The sequence below is a fragment of the Panthera pardus genome, unplaced genomic scaffold (genome assembly GCF_024362965.1).
Source record: "Panthera pardus isolate Hobbes unplaced genomic scaffold, ASM2436296v1 HiC_scaffold_17, whole genome shotgun sequence".
Lineage (NCBI taxonomy): Eukaryota > Metazoa > Chordata > Mammalia > Carnivora > Felidae > Panthera > Panthera pardus.
The window spans coordinates 15214974-15232335 of record NW_026526732.1 but is presented as its reverse complement, the minus strand read 5'-3'; the positions used below and the strand labels follow the sequence as shown (position 1 = coordinate 15232335).

At 39.9% G+C, this 17362-nt stretch overlaps 1 protein-coding gene across 5 annotated transcripts in view; it reads left to right on the top strand.

Moving 5' to 3' along the window:
- Positions 1-17362, top strand: part of ESR1 (estrogen receptor 1) — a 421083-nt gene that overhangs the window by 346126 nt on the left and 57595 nt on the right. For 4 of the 5 annotated variants that reach the window (XM_053904374.1, XM_053904373.1, XM_053904372.1 and 1 more), the window contains one exon: positions 4499-4637. In XM_053904374.1, the coding sequence (XP_053760349.1) occupies positions 4499-4637 (139 nt within the window). Of the gene's footprint in view, positions 1-4498; positions 4638-5733; positions 6268-17362 lie in introns of those variants that run through there. The other variant, XM_053904375.1, reaches the window with a different exon arrangement.

The window sequence follows — 17362 nt, the reverse complement described above, 5'->3', positions numbered from 1 at the left end:
CATGAGCTCCTTAAAAATCTTGAAAGTTTAAAAATCTTTCTTAGTTAGGCAGGAATGTCTTTACGTGGTGATGAAGCTGGAGATAATGGACTTGTTGTATGGACAGGGAGGCTATTTCTTCATAAAAGAGACCTCCCTCAACTTCGTTAGGTCCCTGTCCACATAGTGGGTGGAAAGTAGGAGTTGAGGCATTTCTGTCTGTTTCCAGTATAACCCAATCTCCAGATACTTTATTACTAGGCCTGTGAATGCAAGCTAGAGAAACAGACCCATGTTTGCTTCTTTTTCTTAATTTTATTTTATAGGAGCTCCCAGGTGCCTTGGTTGGTTAAGCGTCTGACTCTTGGTCTCGGCTCAGGTCATGATCTCATGGTTCATGAGTTTGAGCCTTGCTTTGGGCTCCTGGCTGACAGTGCAGAGCCTGCTTGAGATTCTCTGTCTCCCTCTCTCTCTGCCTCTCCCCTGCTTGTGCACTCTCTCTCTCTCAAAAATAAATAAGTAAACATGAGAAAAATTTAATTTATAAAATGAGATTTCCTTGCATCTGATTTCCTTTGGTCTCAGCAATCCATTGTTATTACTTTTTAGCTATGCTTTCTGTTGCAGTCGCGTGGAATTCACAGGCCCAGGGCGCCTTGTCCCTGCCCACTGTCACTAAGATGGAAGTCCCCAAGTGATGGGGGGTGAATCATCTCTCACCGTGTCACCTGTCCTAAGACCTGTCACTGATGCCTCTATTCATATCGCATAGATGCTGCTCCCTTCCATCTTCATACTTCCATCACTTTCAGGTGCTCAAGGAAGGCTTTGTTGAATGCCTCTAGATTTTTATAGCAGATCCACCTAAAATGGCACATTAGATCATCCTTCTTGTTTATACGGAAAATAACCGAGGGTTGAAACTTGATGTCTATGCATAGACAATATAATTTTGTTTGGGATTGAGTACATTATTTTTCTCCATTGGTTATGAATTGAGAGTCTTTAATGGACAGTCTTCAGTAGCCTTCACGTTCATCGAGAAGGTCGATTGATAGGCTTCTCTGCACCCTCACCCCCGCCCCTGCCCCAGGAACTTGCAGAGGATACTGTGCAAGAGATACAATAACCCTTGTCCACGGGCAATATGCACAGCTGGGAAAGATAATTAAATAGACTGTTTCTTTTTGAGAGGTCTGCATCATCTCAAGAGAAGGCCCCAGCAGTTCTGCTGAGCTTGGACTGAAAACTATTACTAACAGGCATACTTCAGACAGATTTCATAATCGCCAGACTTGTGTGGTACAAATGGCTATGGTGAGCTTCTGAGGTTCCCAAAAGACCACTAAAACTGTCAGACTTAAGTAGCACTGAATTTTTGAAGTGAGAATTAAAAAGTATGATTCAGCTTAATATGTAAGGTTGCTACCAGAGAACACTCCTCTGGTTTTCCAAAATCGAATGGTTTTGTGGCCAGCTGCAGTTCTCTCCCAAGATACTCCCAAATCTCATCCTGTGGGATTTTTTTGAGGTTTGTGGAGGTTACCGGATAATGTGGTGTAGGTGTCATCATGGGTGACATTATCACATGGTTGTATTTTTCCCCATATAAAACAGTGAATGTCATGAAAAATGACATCACTTTCGAATGTCAACATTTCTGAAAGTGAGTTTAATTTACAGTGTCATTTGCATTGCTATTATGAGGCTTCACCCAAAAGATTGGGGTAAAATCTTAGGGAATTAAAACTTCCTTGAGAGCTTTCCTTTTAAGTACTGCCCACTGGAGTCGGTTTATCCCATCAGACTTTGGGTACTGAGAAAAAGAAACATTTCCCGTCACCTCAGCCTGTGTTTCTTCCAGAACTAAGGTAGCCCATTTTGACCCAGTGCACTCTGGGGGTATATGGCTGCAGGTTGTAGACATACCTGTTCCTTTTTCTTTTCAGAAGTTTTTTTTTTCTGAAACACACTGTTTTTTCATCTTTTAGTTTTGTTCTTTGTTTGTGTAATGAACAAAGCTACCCACTTTCTCTCCAGTTGCAGGCCCTGCTGTAAGAGTGCTGAAACCCACTCTTTCCAATGGGAAGACACCTGCTCTGGTAAAGTCTACCCTGTTGTGGGCCGTGGCATGGTTGATTGATGTTGGAAAAGGTGCAATAAATTTGGACGTTAAAAAGCAGAATTTGATAGGATCATGCATCTGGTTCTCCTAATGAATACACAGTCTAGCAGGATTTACAGATATATGCATAATTACCATGAATATCATGTATGGTAATGATCTACTAGAAGCACATGAAAAGATGCTCAACATCGTTAGTTATTAGGGAAATGCAAATTACAGCCACAGAGCCACTATGATACTTCTGTACATCTACTAGAGTGTCTATGATTAAGAAGACTGACTATACCAAGTATGAGGGGGGATATGGAACAACTGTGTTCTTATCTGTTGCTGATTGGAAGCGAAAATGGACAGTTTGACAATTTCTTAGAAAGTGAAACATATACCTGTAGATCTGTATGATCCAGCCATTGTACTCTTAAATCTTTACCCAAGAAGAATGAAAGCCTATGTTCATACAAGAAAGTAGTACATAGACTACTCATAAAAGCTTTATTTGTAATAACCCCAAGCTGGAAACAACCCAAAAGTCCAATGAAAGGATACGTACATTGTATTTTTATTTATCATGTATATCCATACGATGGAATACTACTCAGCAATAAAAAGAATCAACTAGTCATACATGCAAGACCATGGGTAAGTCTCAAAATAACTTATGTTAAGTTACAAAAGTCAGACAGAAAGGTGAGAGACTCTTAGGAATTAAATTAAAATAGTAACATTGGAAATATAGAAAAGAGAGGAAGAATTTTAGTGTTACTTCAAAGATAGAATTGGTGAGGTGGCTCGGAGGAGGCATAGACTCTGAGGTCTTTCTCTAGTTGCGGTTTCTCTATGTGGATTGTCACCTATTTAGCGGTAAGGGTGGTTCTTCCATGCATCAGAAATGAGCTACTTGTTTAATGCTGATCCTGTGATCGCTCCAAGACACCCAAGAGAAAACATCCAGTTGGCAAACCATCCATCCTTGACTGCTTACATAAATAAACTTATGTTTTGGCTGTTTAATAAACATAACAATATATAACTAACAACAGTGTAATAATAGTGAGAAAAAATAAATAAGAGGACACCAGAAAAGGGGTTTCTAGAGCCAGTCTCATGGATGAGTGAGAACAAAGGGATGAAGGCAGAGGGAGAGAGGAAGGAAATAGCCTGATGTGATACCTCAGGGCAAGAGGTCTGGGAGCTGGTTTGGGAGGCAGCAAGATTTATGGTCATTTTGTTCATTTAATGCCTGTCACTCTGGTGGATCTTGATTTGTGTGGTTGAGTTTATTTAATTATTTGATCCAAATTCTATAATTAATTGCAGCTCATAAGAGGTAGTATCAGTTGTAATCAAGGGCACAGCTTCTGGAGATTATAGTCCCATCTCTGATCTTAACAAAGATATAAGCTCTCTGAACATCTGTTTTCTTATCTGTAAAAGGGCATTCCCATCAGAGGCATTCTACCTCTTAGAGTTATTGTATTAATAAAGATTTAAAAAATTATTCAGGAAATAGTTAGCATGGCTTCAAAACCATAGTCATGGCACAATAAATTGGTCTTCTTTTTCTTCTCCTCCTCTCCCTCCTCCTCCTCCTCCTCCTCGTCCTGCTCCTTCTCCTTTTCCTCCTTCTCTTTCTCTTCCTCCTCCTCCTCCTCCCCCTTTTCCCCTTCTCCCCCTCCTCCTCCTTGTTGTTGTTGGTGTTATCATTAGGCATCCACCATTATTGTCAGTGATGATTAGGAAAAGCTTTAATCTCCCATTAAAGCCTTTAGAAAACAAGGGCACATTAGTATTTATTACCAGAAGTAATTATAATGTCACCTTTATTCCTCTGACTCATTCTCCCTCACGTTATTTATTTACACACGCTATTTCATTAGTCTTCCTTTTACATGGTGTTAAAAAAAAAAAGAAAAGAGCATGGCTTAGTAGTGAAGCAAAGAAATAGAAATGTAGTGATTTTGGTCCTGCCTGTGTTCCAATGCCTGTTTGGTTTAGGCAAGTTGTTTAAATTTCTTGTACCTAAATATCTTCAACTGAATCAGAAATGAAATGCAGTAATCACATAGGGCTATTAGAAATGTCTAAGTGAAAAAAAGATGTCTAAGATATCAGTTTTATTTAAGTACAGAACTTTATAGAAAGCTAAGAGGGTTGTACAAGGTAGTACATGTCTATAGATGTGACGCTAAGGCACTAAGAAAGTTAATGTTACATTAGAGTTCATTGATATACTAGGTTCGAAAAAAACCTTGACTTTCCTATCAAGTGTGCTTCCATTACATGTCATACTACTAGAAAATAGACCTCACGAGCTCAAATCCTTGATTTTCTCATTTCACTAATAATGACTTTTCAGTTTAAGTCAGCAGGGTTTTCCTTGTCTTGTTCTAGGCTTTGTTGATTTGAGCCTCCACGATCAGGTTCACCTTCTGGAATGTGCCTGGCTAGAGATCCTGATGATTGGACTTGTCTGGCGCTCCATGGAGCATCCAGGGAAGCTCCTATTTGCTCCCAACTTGCTCCTGGACAGGTAAGTGGCCTGGATGGAGCTTGGGGGAAGCACATCCTTTATTCCTGAAGCTCTTTTATTCAGTATTCCACGAAGCACTCGAGAACTTTATCCAATATGTTTTCTTTACAAAGGGATGAATTTGGGAGATGTAGCCTAGTCAGGTTCACAGAAAGCTAAGGACAACTTTCTGCCAGATATCTCTAGGCTAATATCTTTTAGATGATGCTACACATCAGTAATGGCATCCTCAGAGGAGCTCTGTTGTTTCTAATACGTACATATATAATTTGTGTGCATACATATACATATAAAATATATGTATGTATATACACATAAGTATGTGTGTGTACATACGCACATCTATATAACTTCATTATGAATTAGAATTTTCTAACTCCACCTTAATCTCGTGTTACATACATTTAAAAAATTGAAATAAATAGCCTCCTTTTAATTAAAGTTTCTTTTGGCCCACATACATCCAAACTACAATAACCTTTCATTTCCTTCTGAGTTTTCAATCACTTAAAAGAGGAAATTTGACCAGCATTCCAAAGGCCACTCTCACTGCTGTGAATTCATAAAAGTTACTTGCTCGTTTTCAAAAGCGAAGATTTCAGTTTTCAAATGTGTTACCTTATTTAACATGTTCTATTTTGGGTTGACTTAGAACGTGGGTCCTATTGGTCTGTTTTTTTGTCATTGCTTAGAGAAATTGGAGTTAGACATTATTCTACAGCAGCTACCACTGATGGAAGGGGAGTCCCTCCATCAGTGGTAGCTGCTGTAGAATAATGTCTAACTCCAATTTCAGTGCTTTACATACGCGATGCCATTTGATCATGACAGCACGCTCGGGAAGCTTACCAGAAAGGAGCTAAGTTTCAGAGCCATTCTGCTACTTGCAAACAGCATCAAACTAGCTAATGGTGGAGCCAAGATTGGAATTAAAGGTGTATCTGGCTCAACACTCATACCACCTCTCTCCTGTGTTCATGTGCTTCGTCCTCTTTCATGGCCAGTGATGTCTCCTTTGGTTGGTTTCCAAGCCTACCTGTATATGCGGGCCACATAACGGTTTGAATGGGAAAGGACCATCTTCTGTTTCTTGCAGACTTCCTTTGTCTCTGGTCAGCACTCCAGGGTTGCCTGTGATGCATCCTTCCACATTCCTTTGCTTTGGAGCATTGACACCACCTCCCCATCGCCTGTCCCGCTCGAGGCTTCCCTACCCTCATTCAGCCTTCTGGAGCAGAGTTGCAGCACAATTTATTGAAGTCCTGGAGAATTGTACGAGTGTTGGTTACTCTTCTGTCATTTTGCGCTATGTATCTTTTGAAAAATAGTGATGACCTTGTTCAAGAAGCAGATTTTGCTATAGGTGGAATGTATTCCCATTTTACAGTTTCACAGAATTATTGAGGGTGGCCGGGGTAGACCTGCATTTACTCCGTATCCTGTCAGTCTCTTAGCGTTGTCTCTACCCTTCTCCTTCCCCTCCCTCCCTTCCCCTTGTTTCTCTTATCTTGCCATTTTTCCCTTGCCACCCATTTTCTTCTTTGTTTTCCTTTGTTTCTTTTTTCTTTCTTTTCTTTTCATCCGTCTCTTCCTCCCCCTCCCCCTGCCTTCCTCCTCCTCCTCCAATTCTCTTCTTAACTTTCTTGTGTACAGTCATGTGGTTATGGGACTAAGTTATAACAAATTGGCAGACCACATACATTGTTTCCCTGCTACAGACTGGGATGGATCTTCAATGCTGAATTTTTTGGGGTGTTCATAACTGATCTGCTCCATGATCCCCCATTTCATTCCTATCTATCTTCTTGATGAAAACAGGCATCAGGATATTGCATTTTATTTATTAAATATTTTTAACATTTATTTATTATTTTTGAGAGACAGAGACAGAGCATGAACAGGGGAGGAACAGAGAGAGAGAGAGAGAGAGAGAGACAGAGAGACAGAGAGAGAGAGGAAGACACAGAATCTGAAGCAGGCCCCAGGCTTTGAGCTGTCAGCACAGAGCCTGACGCAGGGCTCGAATTCATGGACTGTGAGATCATGACGTTTAACCAACTGAGCCACTGGAGCGCCCCATGACGCTGTGTTTTAAATATAAAAGGGTTTGAGGGTGCCTGCCTGGCTTACTCAGTATAGCATGCGACTCTTGATCTTGGGGTTGTGAGTTCAGGGTAGGTTTTCCTTAAAAAAAAAATGAATATGAAAGTGTTTTTGACATCACCTCACCCCAAAGAACTCAGTTAATTAGGTGATGGCATTGCCTAGGATTTTGTCAGCCACCTGCTTCTCTTTCTTTTCCATGCACTCTCATTGTGGTTAATCTTCTCTCAAGTCTTTTGCTGCAGAAAGTGCATGCTTACTGCGCGAAAGTTCTCATCTCCCTCCATTCCTACTTCCTTCAACTCCAGATTTGAAGCTTTCACTTCCTGTGGACCAGGATTTCTCAACTTTTGCATTACTGGCATTTTTAGGGGGTTCATTCTTCCTTGTCGGGGCTGTCCTGGACATTTTAGGGTGCTTAGCAGGACCCCATACCCTACCTACTAGAGGCTTGTGATGCCCCTCTTCCCCAATGTTAAAACCCAAAGTGTCTGTAGACATTTCTAAACGTGCCCCGTGGGTGGCAGGAGGGAAGGTGCAAAATCGACCCTGGTTGAGAACGACTCTTCTAGACTTTTCTCCTTCAGTGCCCTGTAAGCTCTTCAGACTTACCATGTCCCTCACTTGAATATATTATCTCCCTTATCCATTTTGTTCCTTTTCTTTATTCTCTATATTTGTGGCATCAACATTCACCTGGACACTGAAGCCATAAAGTTTACATTAATCATGGATTCTACTCCTCCCACCCACCAGGTTATCCAGCTATCAAGTCATTTCTGCATTGTTTCTGAAATCCATACCTCCCCTTGGTCTCGATCCCTCTGTGCCTGTGTGACCTCTGCACAGGTTCTCATTGTCCCTTCCTCAGATTATTGTTTTTCCACTACCATTTCCCTCTCTTGACCACTACCCCTCTTTCCTTCATTCTGTTCCCCACATTGCCACCCCAGATTTCTTTCTAAGGCACAGCTATGATCCTGATGCCTTCTGACTCAGCTTTAATTGGCTCTTCCTGTTCCACAGAAGAAATGGTCTAGACTTCTTATCTTGATAACTATGGCTCTCTTATTATGACTCTTTCAACACAAACTTCTATAACGCCAGTCAAATGCTGTAAATGAGGAAGGGCAGGGAGCATGAGTCCAAAAGGTAGTTCTGAGGATTCGGTGACTTTGGTGAGCTCTTGTCCAGGCTAAAAACACCTGGGTGCTGAATTTAGCCTCACCCTTCAAGGCTTTTCTTGCAGTTTTTCTTCACATTTTTCTGAAGTGAAATCTTCAGAATCGTCCACCTTCAGGATTCCTTGTCAAACATTTGTTTGTTATGGCTCATTTCGGATGGTACTTTCCATTAAATTCTCCTTCACACTCTTCCCTCTGTAGGTGAAGGGGGCCTTTCCTTGGTCTCAGTTCTCCCTCTGTGTGGTCTGTTCTTAGTTCCGGTCTGCCACGTGTATGTTGTGATTGTGTGTCTTCTCTTCCTCACCAGCTCATACGCCTCTTGTGGGCAGAAGAACCAGAGTTTGTTCACCTTCTCATTCCCTCCAACGTACAGAGTCTTCTGTGATTCCCAGCGAAGTGTCTGTTAACCGCAATGGCTGAGGTCACCCGGGAGGCTCGTGGCAGCCCGTAGAATCTACATCTTCTGATGCTCATTTCAGCTGTTCTTATCATCAAACTCACTCACTTCTCATTCATTACTACTTATCAGTTCCTGGCTTTGTCCCCTAAAGACTGCACAGAAATTAATATCCATCTATTTTGAAAGGCTTTTGTAAAATTACTAAATACGCTTACGCTTCTGCTTATATTCCATCAACCTGTTCTGGGACTTCTAAATTCCAAATGGGGATAAGCTTATTGTCATTTTTTCCCCTAACTAGAGCCGCTATCCAGTAAACTCAAGATCTTAATGCATTTAAATACACTCAGGCACATCTTGGTAATTAGAAGAGTATATAAATAAATGTAAATTATATAAATAATATAAAATATAAAAAATAAAATATGATATATGCTATGAAATTTTCTACACTTTTCTAATTAACATGCACCTAAATATTATGAAGTTTCAGTATTATTAAATTAGCCTGTGTGTTGGAGTGATGGCTTCCTCTGATGACATTGATCTGTGCATCACAGTAAAAAATATGTGATGAGGAGCCCATTTGATGTTTCATACATCTGCAAGATGGTTTTGAGTGACAGCTGAGAACACAGTGTATATTTTTACCTGCAGGCTCCTAACCCTTTTGATAACATTCACCTCTCTGATTAGTATACATCACTCCGATCTCCCCATTGCTCTTTTCCCATCGTGGTGCACACAGCAAACATTTTTTTGTGACAAAATGAGGAAGTCCCTAAATTTCAGAGCTGTTTGACAGCGGGTAAGCACAAAACGAGTCTTAGCTTCCTCCTTTCAGTGTTTGCTCGGGCTCTGTGACACTACCTGGGAAAAGCCAGCCGCCTCCGTAGGCTGTTTACGTCTGCATACAAACAGGGAAAAGGGAAAGCCAGAAGTCCCGCAGAGTCCAGTCACCCATTGTTAACCAGAGACAGGGTTTATCTGTGATTGATTGCGATGAGGTCCTGTTCTCTCAAACCTTGTGCCTTGCAAGGCCATCAGGAGGATAAAATTTACTCCAGTCTTTCCTTGTAATTACTCAGATGTTAGTACTGGCAAATGGGGGTTTAGCGATTACAGGAGTATAAAAACCTGCTGGGTTGCCATCCCACATTTGTGAACAGAGGACATATTTCCTATCTTGCATCTATTTAAAAAGAGTTATTGCTTGATTTACTCCCTGATGACAACCCATGATATCTTGATTCTGGTAGTTCTGAGCTTTCCTGGTAGTCATATGCTTGAAGGCTAATTTTACCCCTGGCGCGCTTAGCCTTCCCACAGTTTCCAGTTCTTCCCTGTGTCCCGCAGCAGTGAGTTCCAAGCACTTAACGCAGTTGTCTCTGCCTGCGAAAACCAAGAAATAAAGGTTATTATAAGGCATAAATAAAGAACCCAGTAATTTCTCGTGCTGCGTGTGTGTGTGTGTGAGGGGGGGGGGGGGTGTTTTACGAGAGGAAAGTTAAAAGATAATAAGAATGCCTGCGAAAGTCATCAGGAAATGGAGAGAACTATTTTCCATTCTAGCACCTAACCCTCTGGTGTGTTTTGGCACCAGAAGACACAAAATATGTCCTCTGTGTCAACTAGGAATGCGTCTCTTCGTTTAGTCCTGCTTGAGTGCTGGCATTGGAAAAATATAGACGGAAAACAGAAGCAAAAGTGTTCAACATAGATCATTTCTGGTGGGGTCTCTTTGTTCTTGCAAGAGCGAAGTTTACTATCGCTGGAAGGCAGACGTAGTGTTAGAGGAAACAATGTAAATTGCGTGTTCAGTAAGACTATCCGGTTTCCAAGGGACAGTCTAATTCTGCTTCCCTGGCGCCATCAGTGCTAACAAGTTCTGAGAAATATTTGCGGATTTCTCAGTGAAGCCAAAGCACTCAAGTTTTGAGTCCCGTTCACTCTCAGAGAAACAACTATCCATGCATTTAAGAAGGAGAGCTTAATTGGACCAGCAGAATATTCCCTTCACCAAGCGTCTGGCCAGAGGGTTGTTGATCTAGCTCTTTACCTCGCTCCCGCATCAGGAGGCTTTGCCTGTAGGAAACAGTATTGAACAGCGGAAACTTCTACTTGTAGGCATGGGATAGGAATAAGTTCCTTCAGAGGAAAACAGGTTGCTGCACCAGAGAACATTTGGCCTCTTCTACTAAATAGCAGACTGTTTCCAGATGATACGTTCATTTGAAATGGAAAAGAAAAAGTCTTTTCTAGAAACAAGAACATTCTCATTTTAGCCTGTTTACTGTAAATATTTCAGAAAAAAACATGTAAATAAAAACATGCGAATAAAACAATGCTTCCAGCAACACTTATATTGCCTTTTTAGAAAAATTAGCCTCTTTGTGTGTGTGTGTAAGGCTTGATGTAAATTATTTTTATTTTTAGAGAGAGAGAGAGAGCATGAGAGGGGGACAGGGGTAGAGGGAGGGAGGGAGGGAGAGAGAGACAGAGAGAGAGAGAGAGAGAGAGAGAGAGAGAGAGAGAATCCTAAGCAGGCTCCACACAGTGTTGAGTCCAACATGGGACTCAATCCCACAACCCAGGATCATGACCTGAGCAGAAATCGAGAGTCAGACACTCAACTGACTGAGCCCCTTAAGTGCCCAAAGCTCAATGTAAGTTCTTTGCAGATTTTTTACTTGGCAGAGTAAAAAAATAAAGTTCTGAAATAAGTTGATGAATTCAGAATGTAATCTGTCCAAAGGTTTCTTGGGTATGATGAGAAGGACCTCCCTATATATTCCCTTTTCAGCTTTCTCCTCTCTGAAAAATGTGTGCCACATGGAGGGGGTGGGGGCATTGTAGTAGCTGGGGAAGCAGGTGCAGTGCATGGGGAATGAGTGATCCACCCACCAGAAAAGTCAGTCTTGGGCAGGAGATCCTTTGAGTTGCTCGGGTAGCTTTGCTGGATTCCCTCCATAGCTCTCCAGGTATGCTTTGGTTTGCATGCCTGTGTGCCTCATTTGTATCTCAAGAAATGTGCTCATAACCCTTCTTTCACTCTACTTTATAGAATTGGATAAAAGAGAAAAGAAAGGGAGCCAACATTTATCGAGCTTCTTTAATCAGTACAGTATTGCACTGGACTGTCTTCTGTACTATATCTCATTAATGGTATGAGAATATAGGGAAAAGGGTTTATGTTCTGACGCTGAATCCATTGGTCCTGTCCAGTTCTGAGCCCTTCATTACTCAATAGCAGATGCCAATTGACTGATTTGTAAAAGTCTTGCATTTAGCATTCTGAAAAATCCTGGGAATATGAAACTGTAAACTGTACAGGAGAAATGTTGAGGCCAAACAAAATGGAGGAATTAGCCAAAGTGCTGTTATTACTGCTTACCTGTGATTGAAAATGAATCAAAGAATTTATTAGACTAAAAATCAATTGCATTATACACTGTAAATGGGCTAATTATATGATACGCAAATTATATCTCAGGAAAGATATTACACACACACACACACACACACACACACACACACACACACACACATTGTAATTTCAGGAAAAGTCACTTTGACCATCAAGTCATGAAAGCATTTGTAGGAGTTCTATTGAAAAAGGTAAAGGGGCACCTGGGTGGCTCAGTCGGTTGAGCGTCCGGCTTCGGTTCAGGTCATGATCTCACGGTTTGTGAGTTCTAGCCCTGCATTGGGCTCTGTGCTGACAGCTCAGAGCCTGGAGCCTGCTTCAGATTCTGTGCCTCTCTCTCTCTCTCTCTCTCTCTCTCTCTCTCTCTGCCCCTCCCCCACTCACACTGTCTCTCTCTCCTTCAAAAATAAATAAACATTAAAAAAATTTAAAAAAAAAAAGAAAAAGGTAAAAAAACCCCTAAACATTCAAGCCAAGGTTTCTCCTTAAAAACAAAAACAATTAAGTAGTACTATATTATAAACCTTGCTAGGCCACAAGTTTTTAACTTCTCAAGAGGAATAAGCCTGTAAACAGTAAGGATGCACTCAATATAAAATCCACTCAATATAAAATTGCCCCAGAGGGAAAAGCATAATTCCAACCAAAGAATTAATCCTGTGTAGGAGGTTAATTTGACTTCTTACATTTTTACATGCCCCATTATTTTTGTATTTGCCGTTTGTTATTAACAATTAAACATCACCTTAACTGCCTTAAAATATAATCAAATATTTGAGCAGAAATCAAGAGTCAGACACTCTAAATTAAAAGTTTAATTTTAAAATGTCTTAATATTATTTAAATCATACATGCTACACAAGAATAATCAAGCAATCCTGTTCAGATCTGCATTAATCACAGATACCTCTCCATAGTTGGCATTGGAAAGATTCTTATTCATTTTAATGAGTCCCATTAAAAAATCCAATGATAAAGGAAGATGGCCAACTTCAAGTCTGTGTTAGTTAGGATTCAGTGTAAGTCAACTCATTGATACTTATTGAGTACCACCGTGTCTCCAGGGGTCTGCATGATACTGGAAGATATGAGAAAAAGAGATGTATAAGCAGCAGACTGGTCCTCAAGGAATGTGCTATCTAGTAGTAGAATAATATTAGTATACAAACGAATGCAAGCAAAAACAAGATGTAAGCGGGCCCCACCACACCCCAATTTATTCATGTCTAGTGTATTTTCCCCCATCAGTTTCTAATGATTATGGATTCCGAGTAAAAATCAATCCTTGGTTACACTTGCATTTATATACTGATTCACTCTTGACATTCCCATGCTAGCATAAATATACTTACTACACATTTATCTTGCCTACAATATTCTGTGATGTAGATATGTCTAAAAATGAGATCTTTCCCTATGTTGGTTCTTTTGGAGCTGGCAGGAGGGCAGCAGGAGGTTTTGGCAAAGGTTCATCAAGGTCAATGATCACAGATTACACACCTTTGAAATATTACTTATGTCAAGGTATTAGTACTGTTTGGATATTTTCCTATTGATGACAGCTCTTAATTCTATGAGTGCATCAAGGTTTGGCTTCAGGGTAAATGAAATCACTATGTTTGTTTCCATGTCCTGTTAAGAGTTAAAATTGTCTTTATTAATAGTGCCATGGTTACATGACCTTGTGATCTCTCATTCCGTTCCATTCTCCTCCCCTTCTCACTCTCCTCATCTTCCTCATCTTCCTCCTCCTCATCCTCCTCCTCTTTCCCTTCTTCTTCTTCTTCTTCTTCTTCTTCTTCTTCTTCTTCTTCTTCTGTATTATTGACTTCTCCTTGTGGGCTCTTATTACAAAGAATAAGGTTAAAGTTTCTGTTCTGATGCTTCTAGAGTCAATTTAACTCATTAAATATTCCTATTTGTTATTTAATCTGTATTTTCATTTTATCAAATGGAAAAGAGATGTAAAAAAAATACCATTAGTATTTTCTTTGGTTTTATACCACAGTAGAGAATCAGTTTCTTAACCTGTTTACATGATTTTTCACTTTTCATTGCCACTGATTCTAAGATCCATCATGACTTTATCATTGGAAAACAAGATGCAAGAAACATGTTATGATGGTAAGGAACGGTTACTTACTCCATACTCCTGAGTGGAGAAGGGCTTTTCCTACATCCTCTGGGTTTGGTCAGGACAAGCAGTTGAGGCCACGGCTGAATCCACCTGAGCCTCTGAGGAGAGCAGAGCCTGAGCAAACCCTCGTTACTCCAGTGTGGGTATAGCATGGAGCACTGAGATGAAGAAGATTTCAAGATCTGTGGTCTTGGCCGTTGAAGGGATGGCAGCGCTATGCATAGGAGTTAGGAAGACAGGGGAAAGAGTAGGTATTAGAGAAATCTGATGTGTTTTTCCTTATTCATGTCGAGTTCAAGGTACAGGGATGAAAGTCAGAAGGTGGAAGGTGGAAGTCAGAAGAAAGATGGATATAAAAGATTTGAGTCATCTCCGTAGTTAAAAGCGTGGAATGAATGTGATAAGCAGGCAAGATGGTGGAGAAGAAGGTGTCTGAAGGGCTGAGGGAAGACCTCTTAAAAGGCTGACCTTTAGGAGTTGTAAGTAGAAACAAATCCCAGCCTGCCAGCCTGGGGCTAAGGCAGAGTTTGAGAAGCAGAAGTTCGGTCTCTGATTCCAAGGGAGGGATGACTTAAAAAAAAAAAAAAAAAGGTGGTGATTTTGCCAAAGACCACAGAGAGGTGCACAGGACCAAGAGGAAGGGACTAAGCATGTGGTAATTAGGGATCACAGTTGTCCCCTAAAGAGGACATTTTTAGTAAAAAAGGTGGGAAAACAACAACAACCGGAGTATCAGTGTGTTCAATGAAAGTATAATGTATATAAGAGAAGATGGGCAGGAAAAATTAGAGAAAGGAAATATAAACTAGCTTTTTGAAATTTTTGGTGGTAAAAAGTCATGGAGCTGTGGCACCCAGCAGCAGCCGCATCAAGGGAACTGCTGTCCTAGCTCCTTCCAGTGATGTCCCATGAGAATTTTTTAGTGGCATTATGAGCTAGTAGGGTATTGTTTATTCAATGTGTATCAATCGACTTATTATCCTTCTTTGGTGCTTCAGTTGTCCCGTCTGTGGCTAATAGAGTTCCTTCATGTGACTTTTGTGTCATTTTGGCATAAATCATTCATCTCTGATGCCTCCTTAAACATGTCCCAATCTCGTCTTGTAAATTTTTTTCCCAGAGCTGGAGCCAACTCTATCTACAAGGAGCACTCATTTGTTTCAGAGAAACTGGTATCTAGAACTCAATCTTGGCATTTGGTTTATTTACTGTTTTTGAGTTGCCATTACTTCTAGGCCTTTTCAGCTGATAAAATTAGAAAATGAGCACCTTTGAAGCTATATATTCGTATTCCCACCCCATACACGAAAGTAATTATTATTTATAATATTCTGCATATTGCTTTGGAAGTTATGACATGTATGTGTATAAAGAACTTATTCCTATCCGTGATTGTTTTATATTCCATTGTGTGGAATCCCTTATTGATGAGCAGGTAGGTTCTTCCCATACTTATACTATAGACAACACCAATAAAAGGCCACAGTAGATAACTTTGTGAATAAGTCATTTTGTACTTTTCTCGGTCTGTCCTTGTGATAGATTCCTAGAAGTGGGGTTACTGGGTCAAAAGATACATGTAAACACATCACTTATCATCAAGGAAGTGCAGATCAAAACTGCAATGAGATATAATCTCACACCTGTCAGGATGGCTAAAATTAACAACACAAGAAACAACAAGTGTTGGCAAGGATGTAGAAAAGGGGGAACCCTCTTACACTGTTGGTGGGAATGCAAATTTGCACAGCCATTGTAGAAAACAGTATGGACATTTCTCAAAAAAAAAAAAAAATAGAACTACCCTATGATCCAGGAATCACAGTATTGGGTATTTACCCCCAAAATGCAAGAACACTAATTCAAAGGATACTTGCACACCTATGTTTATTGCAGCATTATGTACAATAGCCAAACTATGGAAGCATCCCAAGTGTCCATCGATAGATGAATGGATAAAGAAGGTGTGATGTTTTATATGTATATATATGAATATTATTCATACATTAAAAAGAATGAAATCTTGCCATTTGCAACAACATGGATAGAGCTAGAATGTACAATGCTAAGCAAAATAAGTCAGAAAAGATAAATATCATTAAGATCTCCCTCATATGCAGAATTTAAGAAACAAATGAGCAAAGGAAAAAAAAAAAGGGAGATAGAGACAAACCAAGAAACAAGCAATTATAGAGAACAAACTGATGGTTGCCAGACAAGTGGTGTGTGAGGGGATGGGGGAAATTGGGGATAGAATTCAAAGAGTACACTTAGGATGAAATAAAATAAAATAAATGATAAAAAAGGTACATGCATACCTAATTTTGTTAGATATTTGAAATTTTACTTACTGCCTATGGAACTGTGTCATTGTGCTTTCCCACCAACCATGTATAAGAGGCCTTGTCTTGGGGCGCCTGGGTGGCTCAGTCAGTTAAGCATCCGACTTCGGCTCAGGTCATGATCTCATGGTCTGTGGGTTCGAGCCCCGCGTCGGGCTCTGTGCTGACAGCTCAGAGCCTGGAGCCTGTTTCGGATTCTGTGTCTCCCTCTCTCTGTGACCCTCCCCTGTTCATGCTCTGTCTCTCTCTGTCTCAAAAATAATAAACGTTAAAAAAAAATTTTTTTTTTAAAAAAGAGGCCTTGTCTCTCCACAGCCTCTCCAACAGAATATGTTGTCAAACTTTTGGATTTTTGCCAATCTGATAGGTAAGAAGTATCTCAGAATGGTCTTAATTACATTTCCTTTTATTTTTGAATAAAGTTAAGCATCTTATTTATGTTTAAAGGCCTTTTCATCTATTCTTCTGTGAACTGTGTATCCACATTTTTGGCTATTTTTGTACCAGCTTGTTTTTTCCTTGATTTTTAGGAGCTGTGTGTATGTGAGAGACAGACTAGCTTTTCTCAGTATAAATTGCCAACATCTTTTCTCAGTTTCTTATTTGCCTTTAAAGTGTTTATGGAGGATTTTGCCATGCAAAAAGCTTTTGTAAGTTAAGTTTTATAACAAAAGTACATTAATCTTTTACCTTATTGGAAGGGTTTCCTTGCCCTGAAGTCAAAATTATATTCTGCTTATAATTATATTCTGTTATAATTATATATTTCTGCTTGCTTTTAGTACTTTTTACTCTTATGTCTTGGGTCTATCCATTTTGAATTTATCTTGATATACAGTGTGATTAAGATTGATTTTTATATATTTTGCCAAATAACTTTTCAGTATTGCCAACACCATTTATAAAATGTCAATTATTTTTTCAAGTGATTTGAGATGCATCCTTAATCACATGCTTGATTTCTCCATGAACTTATAAGTCCTTTTATGAAATTTTACGTATCTTCTATGGTTTATCTACTTATGAATCAATATCACAGAGCTTTATTTATGGAAGCTCCAGATTGGGTTTTAATCCTGGTCAGGCTGTATTTCCAATGCTGCCTGCTGATTTTTCAGGGGGTTACAGGTGA